The sequence below is a fragment of the Balaenoptera borealis genome (genome assembly GCF_965194805.1).
Source record: "Balaenoptera borealis genome assembly, chromosome: X".
NCBI classification, from domain to species: Eukaryota; Metazoa; Chordata; class Mammalia; order Artiodactyla; family Balaenopteridae; genus Balaenoptera; species Balaenoptera borealis.
In genome coordinates this window covers 127683258-127694147 of record NC_138881.1, presented here as the reverse complement: position 1 = coordinate 127694147, position 10890 = coordinate 127683258, and the positions used below count along the sequence as shown (strand labels likewise).

General features: G+C 66.3%; 1 protein-coding gene and 1 long non-coding RNA gene across 2 annotated transcripts; one reads left to right on the top strand and one right to left on the bottom strand.

Annotated features, from left to right (window-relative positions):
* Positions 1-60: 60 nt before the first annotated feature.
* On the bottom strand, positions 61-9819 carry SLC6A8 (solute carrier family 6 member 8). Its single transcript, XM_082377699.1, has 13 exons — positions 8942-9819; positions 7308-7439; positions 5966-6215; positions 5392-5524; positions 4273-4407; positions 4078-4181; positions 3865-3989; positions 2894-3006; positions 2622-2759; positions 2440-2542; positions 2249-2349; positions 1989-2159; positions 61-1585 (listed from the first exon to the last, which is right to left on the bottom strand). Exons 1-13 carry the CDS (start codon positions 9201-9203, stop codon positions 1445-1447), a joined length of 1908 nt encoding a protein of 635 aa, XP_082233825.1. The 5' UTR covers positions 9204-9819; the 3' UTR covers positions 61-1444.
* On the top strand, positions 3013-3930 carry LOC309620876. Its single transcript, XR_014239710.1, has 2 exons — positions 3013-3185; positions 3397-3930. It is a non-coding gene; the product is annotated as an uncharacterized lncRNA (long non-coding RNA).
* Positions 9820-10890: the final 1071 nt, after the last annotated feature.

The window sequence follows — 10890 nt, the reverse complement described above, 5'->3', positions numbered from 1 at the left end:
TGGGGAGGCCTCCACCTGCAACCCCGGCACCTGACAAACAGAGGGGGAGCAGGAGCCAGCTTTGGAAAATGACATGTTTTTATTGCTATGTTTGCAGCGGCTTTTGAGCACAGTAAGGGTGTCCCCGCTGGACCGCCGCCCTCACCCGCCCCCCACCCCTCCAGCCCACGTCAGGGTGTGAGGGAAGCCTTTCTAGGGCCCCCTCGGCTGTCTCGGGATCGGACGTGACACAGACGTGGGTTAAGTGAAGCTGCTACGCGGAGGACTTGAGACGTGGAAAGCGCGTCAGCCTTAAGCTCGCAGGTGGGAGCCGCGCGCAGGATCCCTGGGGCGGGGGACGGAGGCCCACCTCAGATCCCTGCCGCGGGGGCGCCCGGCCCAGGGCGCAGGGTGTGGGCCAGCCTGAGCATGCCGGGTGAGCGGCCCCAGGTCCGGATCCCCCCGCAGAGCCCTGCGTCGGCTCACCCTGCCGACCTGCGGGCGGAGCGGGGAGTGTGCGGACACCCAACACCCACTGAGGTCCCCGCCGTGCACTTTTCCACCCCAGTCTGGGGCCAGGGACTACACGTGCATACCCACACGACAGACTCACACACTCGACAGCTTGAAGCTTCTGTTTTGCCTATGAAAATGAGATCTAAATTCACACTCCTTGGCTGGGGCAGAGGTGTAAGAGGGGCTGAAAGGGATGGGGCGCGGCAAGGAGAGGGACGTTGGGGTGTTTCTCTTAGAAATATACAAGCAGAAATCTCAAGTTTTATAAAATGTGCAAAATACAAGCCTCATTTGCCCACAGGCACGATTTACACCTGGTATTCACCTTGGCTGAGAAATAGAGATCTATGTCTATACCCTATGAACTCACGCACACATGCACTCAAGCTCACACAACTGATATTGGTGGCAATTGGCTCAGGAACTGAAGGTTCCCTTGCTGGCTGGCTCTCTAAGCTTCTAGAGTAGGGATGGGGAGAGGGGTCTAGCCCAGCTGAAATACTCATTCGCCTTGGTTCTGCTGCCCCCTCCGCTCTCCAGTCCCCCTGTTTCCCGAGCTGCCACTGCTGCCCCTGGGGTGAGGGGCCACCCAAGGGTGTGCTGGGCAGAGCCTGGAGAGAGGCAGGCAGGGCCTGGTGGGGTCAGGTGAGACGTGACTGTAGCGGGCACTGGAGGGCGGGTGGCAGGGCCTGGGAAGCAGCGTGTGCACCAGCTTGGTTAAGGGGGGTGGGGGAGGCATCTATTTTTGGTGGGTTGTGATATTTTTGGCATTTTATTAAAAATGGAAAAAGTTATTTTAGTTATAAGCACTCTGGTGCTTCCTCCCCCCCCCCCTCGGCAGACCCCGTAGGTGGCAGGGAAAGGCAAGCCCCCTGGGGGGGTGGGGGGCTAGAGCAGGGGCTGCTATGGCTACGAGAGGGTGAGCTGGTGATGTGAGCTGGGGCACCTGTCACATGACGCTCTCCACCACCACCACCTTGCTGCTCTCAGACACTGGGGTCAGGGTGGTCAGGCCCCTGACATCCGAGTCCTGAGCTCTGTACTCCAAGTGGTGGAGGCCCCATACGGGCTGCGTCAGGTGCTGCCAGCGCTGCGGGAGAGAGGGACACGTTGAGTCCCTGGGGAGGGGCACCTGCTTGTCCCTGGCCTCTCTCCACTTCCCGCCGCCTGCCACCAACTTGTGGCCCGGGGCCGCGCCCCTCCTGACCAGGCCCCGCTCCCTACGCTAGGGAAATAGGGTTCAGTGGAGGGCTGGGTGGCTGCTAGAACGGAGGCTAGGGACAGGCCTCTCCTCCGCCACCACCACCCGAGCGAGGCCCTGGAGGGCCAACTCTCCTCCCGTACACCCCCCTCCGAGCTGGCCCAGAGGCTCCGGGCACAACGGGTCTGTCCCGGCGGGTGGGTGGGAGAAGGGGCAGGGCGCTCTGGAGGTCATGTCCACACCCAACGGGAGGGAGGGATGGTGTGCGGGAGACGGGGCGCGGGGAACTGACCTCAGCCACGGTCCCCTTGGCCTTGAGGAGGCAGCCCAGGAGGTGGAGGGGCACACACAGCATGGAGGAGAGCGCGAAGCCCCAGCCCACGGCCTCGCCCCACCATGGGTACACATAGGTGTTGTTGTAGACCAGCGGCTTGTAGTACACCGTGTTGAAGATGAAGATGCCCTGCGGGCGAGAAGCCTCGCGCTCAGCCGGCAGCCACCGCTGCAGGCCCTTGGAGTCCCTCACCCTGCCCAGCCTCTCCCGGCCCTTACCATGCACACCAGCGGGGTGAAGAAAGACCAGCACCATTTCATCCAGGGGCAAGGTCGGTACCCGATCATGCAGGCCACGTCGTCCATGAAGCGGTCGGCTCCTGGGGTAACGTGAGGCCGGAGGGCCGGAGCTAGAGACGCACCCCGCCGACCGCGCCGCACCCCCGGCTTGCCTGTCGGCCCAGACCTACCGTACACCCAGGCGATCACCACGCACTCCCAGAAGGCCTGCCAGAGCAGGGTGGTGCCGCTGGCTGAGTAGTAGTCAAACAGCTGGAAGACATACATCCCGCCCTGGGGATGGAGCCAGGTCAGGGAAGGTGGCAGCCGGCAGCCTGAGGCCAGGGGCCTCCCTCACCCTGCCCCCACTCACATCGGTCACCATGGAGAGGTCAATGACAAAGCAGAGGGCGCAGCAGAGGGCCACGGAGATCTCTCTTTGGAAACGGAAGTAGTAGGAGGCCGGGAGGAGGTCCAGCAGGCCGGTGATGAAGCCTTCCACACCTACAAACTGTGGCCGGGCAACTCAGGCCGTGCCCCTCCCCCCCCACCTGCCATCTCCCGTCGCCCAGGGTGCCCTCTGCGCACCAGCCCCCCGCTCCCCCACCTCCCAGCCCCCTCTATTCTGCCCCCCCTTTTGCAAACCTGGCTGTCGAGGCCGAGCAGCAGCAGCATGAAGAAGAACAGGGCAGCCCAGAGCGGGGCCACAGGCATCAGCGTGACGGCCCGGGGATAGGCGATGAAAGCCAGGCCAGGCCCTGAGGGGGAAGGGGCGGGGTGTGGACACCTGGAGCCCCCCACCCACATCCTGTCCCCCTCCACCCTGCACCACAGTACCAGCGTAATGGACGATGCCAGGGCACGCTGTGGCCAAGGGCCTTTCCACTTGTGTCGGGACACTGCCGGGCCACTCGAGCCCTCGCGTGTGTGTGTGTGTGTGTGTGTGTGTGTGTGTGTGTGTGTGCGCGCGCGCGCGCGCCATACTGCCGGGCCACTCAAGCCCTCGTGTGTGTGTGGTGTGTGTGTGTGTGTGTGCGCGCGCGCGCGCGCCATACTGCCGGGCCACTCAAGCCCTCGTGTGTGTGTGGTGTGTGTGTGTGTGTGTGTGTGTGTGTGCGCGCGCGCGCCATACTGCCGGGCCACTCAAGCCCTCGTGTGTGTGTGTGTGTGTGTGCGCGCGCACGCGCGCGCATGCCATACCAGGGGCTGGAAGGTTCCCGTGAGCCCTTGGTAGACCTCTACCCATAAGAGTGGTGTGTCTGGCTCAGCCTTCTGGACCTGGGTTCCAGCAGCTACTGTGGCCACAGATCACCACTGACCCAGAAAAGGCCGACCTTTCCCTCTACAGCACTCAGGCAAGCGTGAGGACATACCCCGAGGCCCCTGGCTACAGACGGATGGGGGCTCGGGGCTCCACGTGGCCCGGCCTGAGATGGCTGAGCAGCTGTGCCTCGCAGCTGCTCAGCCAGGCCTCCTGGCCCAGGGTGATGTGACAAACGGAGTTTGAATTGCTCTCATGTCTCAGAACGTCGCTCTGTGTGCGTTCGTGTACGCGGCACGTTACGACAGCAGCTGCCGCTGCTCCGGAGGCCGGGCTGGGGCCTGGGGGTCTTTACCTGATTCCGCCACCTTGGAGATATGCACGCCCTGCTCTGTGGCCATGAAGCCCAGGATGGAGAAGACCACGAAGCCAGCAAAGAAGCTGGTCCCGCTGTTGATGAGTGCGAGGATGATGGCATCCCTGGGGGCAGAGGGGACCGTGTGGGCTGGTGAGACTGCCTGCTGCCCACGGGCAGGCAGGGCAGGGGTGGCAGGGCTGTAGTGCCTACTTGTAGCAGTTGTTGTTGAAGCGATTGTAGCTGCCCAGGGCCGTGAGGGCCCCCAGGCCAATGGCGTAAGAAAAGAAAATCTGGGTCCCGGCATCTATCCATACCTGGAGGTGAGCGAGGGGAGAGCAGGTGTGAGGAGCCCTGCTAGGCTGGCCTGCTCCCGCACCGTGTCCCCCCGCCCGACCTCTGCCTCACCTGAGGGGACGCCAGCTTCGACCAGTCAGGCTTGAGATAGTAGATGATGCCGTCCAAGGCTCCAGGCAGCAGCACCCCACGCACCAGCAGCACGACAAGGACCACGTAGGGGAATGTAGCGGTGAAATACACGACCTGGGGGGCGGGGGTGCTCAGAGGGGTCCTGCGGCACCCACCGCCCCCTCAGGCGCCCTCAGCCTGCGCAGGGCTGCCAGGAAGGCCACGGTCCCCACCGCACCCCCCCCCCCCCCCGCTGGCCGGTGTGCTCAGTGGTGAGGAGGGAGGCCACCCAGCGGCACCCACTTCTACTCATCAGAGCCACGACTCCTCCCAAAGGAAGCTGGGTGCTTGGCTGGGGCACCAGCAGCCCCACGGCAAGCACAGGTCAGCTGCAGAGGGAGGGAGAGGCAGGGCCCTCCCCTGGCAGGGAGTGAGGCCGCAGCCCGCGGGTAGGTCCCACGCCTCCCGACTCCAGGTCCTCGTCTGCAGAGAGGTGGGGGTCCTTGGTGCCGGGGATTAGAACTCAGCCAGCCAGAGACAGAGGCAAGATCAAGATGACAGCAAAGGCCTCTGCCTCCCACCCAAGCTGGGCCAAGCGGCTGCTCTGCGGACCCTGCTGGAATGGTCCCGCCCTCCAGAGCCCCGGCCGTGTCCCGCAAACGTCGGCACGCTGTCTTATTGTGTGTCTGTTCGCACAGTTGTCCCCGCAACCTGACAGGGAGCCCCTGAGGGAGGGATGTGTCCAGGCTCCCCGCTGGGTCCCCCAGGGCAGACAGGCAGGTGAGGGAGACAGGCGGAGACCAGGTCTACCCAGACGGTCAAAAACTGACTCAGAGCCAGAACCGAGAGAAACTGGAAGGGAGGGAAGGTGAGCCAGGGATGCCCCCGACCCCAGGGAAGGGGCAGCCGCTGCCGGGGCCTCTCCGCCTCCACTCGGGAGGGAAGGCTGCCGGGCCTGGAGGTGCAGGGTGGGGATCAAGTGGCCCGGACTGAAGTCCCTGCCCCTCCTCGGGCTCTGGCTCTGGTCCAGTCTCCTCCCGTTGCAGCAGTGGTCGCTGGCAGACACCCACACCCCCCCAGGCAGTGCTGCCCCCAGCCCTGCCGTCACCCCGGCTGTACCTTTCCTGTTGACTTGACCCCCTTCCAGACACAGAAGTAGACCAGCACCCAGCAGGCCAGCAGACACAGGGTCACCTCCCAGTTGAGGGCCCCCGGAACCTCCAGCCCCCCGGAGAGCCGCAAGACTTTGTTCCTGGGGGAGGGAAAGCCCATGAGGGCTGTGCCAGCAAAGGGCCAGGAGACTGGGGGTGGCCCTGGGGTGGCGCCCCCCGCCGCCCCCGCCGCCGCAGCCCTTGAGTCCAGCCGGTCTCCCCCATGCACCTGGCCGGCCCGGGCCAAGCCTGCAGCCTGGAGTCGCTGCAGTCTGTGTCCCCGGAGCCTTGGAGCCGCTGGCGGCCCGGCCCCACGCCGTCCCCAGCGGGCCCAGCAGCAGTCCCCCCGCTTCCCTCCCCAGGCGGGCAGGCACCGCCCGCTCCGCATCCCTGGCCTCATCCCCCCAGGGCCGGGCCCCGACACACGCACGCGTGCACATGCACGCACACGCACGCGTGCACACGCACACACATGCAGACTTGAGCTACGTGTGGGAGACCAGAGAGACAGGCCGGGCCTGGCCCAGAGGTGCCTGACTCACTCCCAGAACTCGATGACAGGGGACCGGCGGTCAGCAAGCTGGTCACAAGTGAGGTTGGCCAGGGTGGCATTGGCACAGTCTTCGTGGCGGAAGATCTCCACACAGTCGGGAGTGTTCCAGGTATGGCCACACGTGGCCCAGGGCAGCGTGGTGGTGAAGGACTTCACCAAATAATAGAAGCCCCAGGCCAGCACCATGATGTAGTAGGTGTTGCAATAGAAGACGATCACCATGGAGGCGTAGCCCAGGCCTGGAGAGGAGCAGAGTTTCCGTGCAGGCTCTTTTCTGGCCAGTTCCCCACCGTCCCCACTACCTACCTGGCCAGGCACTGCCAGTGGTCCCTGCTGGAACCCTAAAATCCTGCTCCCTGCATCTGCCGTCCTCCCCCTCCCCCACCATCCGTGCAACTAGATCCTTCTCTGTTGCTGTCCAGCCAGATCTCTCCAAGTCCCCCTGGACTCTCCCTTGCGCTGTGTCCCCAGCACTAGGCTAACACTCCTCAATCTGTCCCCCCAAATCAGCCCCTGCTCTCTGCCCCCGCCCTGCTTCACCTCCTGCATCCTCCCCAGCCCCAAAGCAGAGCACACATCCTGCCCCCATCTGAGAGTCAAGTCCTCTTGTTTCCCTAGTCTCACACACCTGTCCCCTTCTCCTGGGTCCCACTGCCACCATGATGGTTGAAGGAAGGCCATGCCTCCACCTGCTCCCCACCCAGTGGCCTCCTGTACCAGCAGCTGGGGGGTTTTCTGGGGACCTGGGGCAGTGTGGGAGACAGTCACCCTCTCAGCAGGCAACCTCGGCCAGTCACTTACTTCACCTCTCTGTGCCCCAGCCTCCGAGGAGGGTAACAGTAGGACCTACCTCCTAGGACCTTGAGCTGATGGGGGAACACTGCCCACACACAGAAGGGGCTTGGCGGTAACCCTGGCCACTGGTCCTTCCCTTCAGACCCTGAACTTTCGATGGCTCCCGTCCCAGCCCCTTAGGCTGGCCCTCTGGCTTCTCCTGCCGTCGCGTCTCACGCCCAGCCACCCTCCTTTCAGCCCCAGCGAGCCAAGGATACTAGGCAGGGCCTGTCCCGGGCGCTGCTGGGACTGGGCTTTCTCGCCCTGGTGGAGATGCCCATCCCCCACTCTAGTCTCCACCTCCCCAAGGTCAGCCAGGTGGTCTGCACGTCCTCCAGGTTCTCCCTCACAGCTTGGGGGGCATCCCAGGCCTGGTGCTCAGACAGGAGGTGCTCAGACTTGAGGTTTCTCAAGTGGGCACCAGCTTTGCCCCAGCGGCGGGGAAGGGGAGAGGTCCCGGAGGGAGAGGGTGAGAGGCGCTGCCTGGGGCTGCTCACCTTTGAACAGGGGGCAGATATTCCACACGTTGATGCTGCCGGCCTTCATGAACTGGCCCAGCGAGATCTCCAAGAAGAAAATGGGGATTCCTCCGACCAGGGCGATCAGGATGTAGGGAATAAGGAACACACCTGGGGGATGAAGCTCAAGGTGGCCACTTGCACAGGGCGGCCCCTTAGCCAGGTGGGGACTTGACCCAGACTCCTCAGCCGGGCCGGGCCAGTCAGCCTGGCTTTCAGAAGCCCTGCGAGGCGGGTGGCGCCCCAGCTGCAGGCTCCGCCCGGGCCCCATCGTAACTTCCCACTGAGTGAATCAGTGCAAGGGGTGGCTGCTGGCTCAGGGGCCCAAGGTGGACAGTCTTGGGGAGGTGGAGTGTCGAGGGGCCTACGGCAGCCCCTGGGCCCTTAGAGCCCTGCTTCCTGGGCTGGGGGTCCCCTACAAGGCTTCTGCCCCTACTCACCTACGGTGACCTGACTAACGGGCGCGGAGGACACACACACTTGTGGACACAAGCCACTCCGTGGTCGGCGCTCAGGCCCGGGGACCTGCCGAACTTGGGCGAGGGGAAGGGAGCCCTGGCCTGTCCCGGCACCCAGACTCTTGCCTGCAAGTGTGAAGGTCCAGGGGAGAGGGTGGGTGGGTAGGTGGGTGGCAGTTGTCTGCCGGTGGGCAGAATGGAGGGTGTCTGAAAGGGCATGTGAGCAAGGACAGAAGGAGACAAGGTTGGGGGAGGCTGGCAGGGACCTCAGGCTGGGGGTGGGGGAGTCCTTCTCCTCTCCAGGCCCCCTACCCTTGCCCCGCTCTGCACTCTCCACTACTCAAAAGCTGAGCTTGGTTGCAGCTTGCTTGGCTTCTGGTCTCGGCATCCTTCTTGCTTGTGACCTTGGGCAAAGACCTTCTCTCTGGGCCTCAGTTTCCCACCCGTCATCTAGTCACTGCGGCTTCCCACCAACCCTGGTGCTGCTTTGCAGTCACAGGACACACGCGTGCCCATCGCTGTTGCTAAGCTGGGCCGGGGCGGGCGGCGGGCATGGGGTGTGCATGCAGTGTGTCCAGTGGCGGCGCCAGGCGGCCCAGGCTGCAGGCTTCCCAAGCCTGGCTCAGGCACCCAGTGTTCCAGGCCCAGGCTAGAGGGGAGGGAGGGGAGGGGAGGGGAGGGAAGGGGAGAGAGGGGAAGAGAAGAGAGAAGGGAAGGGAGGGGGAAGCAGAGGGAGGGACAGAATGGCCCATTGTGTGTGTGTTCGTGTGTGCACACGTGGGGGGCCCACACAATGTGCCACTTGTGTGCCTGACCTGCGGGGGCAGCCAGGGCTCCTCACCTCTGGAAGCCCCCCGCCAAGGGGTAGGCCTCGCCTTGCCACCTCCGTGGCCAATCACTTCGGGGCAGAGAGTCTATGGGGGCAGCTCGGCGGCTTCGGCAGGAGGCTCGCCTGCCCCCTCCCCCCACACGCTGCCAGGCACATGACCGGCCGGGGGGGGGGGGGGGGGCGGAGACCGCCCGGCTGGGCCACCGCGCGGCGACGGCGGGCGAGGGGCAGCCCCCGGCCGTCCCGGGGGGGCCTCCCCACCCCCTGGACTTCGCACGGGCGCCCCGGCGGGGCCGGCGGCAGGCGGGGGAGGGGCTCGCGCTCACCTCCGCCGTTCTTGTAGCACAGGTAGGGGAAGCGCCACACGTTGCCCAGGCCCACGGCGAAGCCCACGCAGGACATGATGAAGTCCATCTGGCGCGTCCAGGTCTCGCGCGGCGGCACGGCCAGGTGGCCGCCGGGCGCCCCCAGGCCCGCGGGGCCGTCGGCCTTGGCCGGGGCCCCGTCGGGCCCGGGCGCGATCAGGGGGCCCTTCTTCTCGTCGCCGGACACGCTGTAGATGCCGTTCTCGGCGCTCTTCTTCGCCATGGCCGGGGGCGCGGCGCCCCGCGGGAGCGGGCGGGCGGCGGGGGCGCTGGCGGCACTGGGGGGGGCCCGAAGGCGCGGGCCCGCCGGGGGCCGGGGGCGGCCGGACCGGGGGTCGGGGCGGCGGGCGGGCGGCGGGCGGGGTGCGGGACGGCGGGGGCGGCGCGGTCAGAAGCAGTCCACGAAGCACTTGAAAGTGAGCCTGAAGAATCTCATGTGTGTCGGGGGCCCGGGGGCGCGCGGGCGGCGGCGGGGCCCGGCCGGGCGGCGGCGGCGGCTCCCGAGGCTCCTGCCCGCAGCTCCCGCGGCGGCGGCGGCGGCGGCGGCTCGGCCGGCCCGAGGCTCAGCCTAGCGGGGCGCGGGTGGCATCCGGAGCCCACCGGAGCCCACTGTCTGCAAGCGGCGGCCGGAGCAGGGGCCTGCGGCCCGCGCCCCCCGCCCCGGCCCAGACCCGCGCGGCTGCTCGGCTCGCCCGCGGTTCCCCCGGCGGCGGCCTAGGCGCGCTCGCCCCTCCTTCCCGGCGGCGGCGGCGGCGGCTCCAGCCGCTCTCGGGGCCGCGGCGGGCTCAGCAACTCACCACTGCGCTGCGATCCTGCCTCTCCTCCCCGGCCCGACCAGCTGCCGCTTAAGAACCGACTCCGGGATGATGTCACTGTCGCCCCACCCCCACGACTGGACTGCTCCCCCTCCCCCCCCTCCGCCCCTCCCTCCCGCCTGCCCTCCCCGTCACTCCGCCCACCTCCTCCCGCCCTCCTCCCGAGGAGGCGACGCCGCTGCAGCGGGAAGCTGGATGGCTGCTACCTGGGCCGCCGGCCAGCACCTCCTTCCCAGGGGCCCGAACCTCCCCTGACCCCAGGTTCACCTGGGCCTGGTTCACGTCGACCCTCCTAACCTGCCCTTCCCGGTTCTAGGCCAGCCACTACCCTGGCTGCCTTCTCGACATCCTTGGCCCCCCTCTTCCCTCCTCCTCCTTCCAGCCTGTCCCATCTCGGGCCCTTCTCTGACTCCCAGCTGCGGCTTGGGCCACTGTTGGGTACCAAGGCCTACAGCTTCCCGGCTCCCCTGCACCAGAGGGGGTGCAGGGTGCTTCCGCCTCCTGCAGGGCTGGGCCCAGCTGGCCAAATCGGGGAACGGCTGGGGCGGGGGTGTAGGTATGCCTCCAGGTGTGCTGTGGGGCTTTGCCAACACCCTGTCTCCTGCCATTCGGCCCTCCCTGAGGGACACAGCCCTGGTAGCTGGGGGTCAGGGTCCCAGCTCTGGGAGTGACAGGTCTCTGTGAGTCTCCTAAGCAGGCAGAGGGGAGCCTGCCCAACCGAGGGGCGATGCTACGCCTTTCACCGAAGTGGAGGGTGGTAGCGATTCCTGCCGCCCCCACCCCTGCCTGACGCGCGTGAGGCTCTGGCAGGAGTAGGGCAAGGCTGCCCCCTGGTGCTTGGTAGGTGCACAGACCCTCCCCCAGAGGCCGCAGCTAAGAGGCCCCAGCTCCGCACCCTCTACGCTTCTCTCCCCAGGGACCTGCAGGCCTCCCCAGCAAGGCCAAGGTTGTTCAGCTGCTTGCCCATCAGCAGCTGAGCAGCCTGTCCGGAGTTTTCCAGGGCCAAGAGCAGCCATAGGATGGGGAAGGAAGGGGTCATTATCCTGGCTGGAGATGTGAAGTGTGCCCACCCCCACCCCTGCCCCCAGTCCCAGG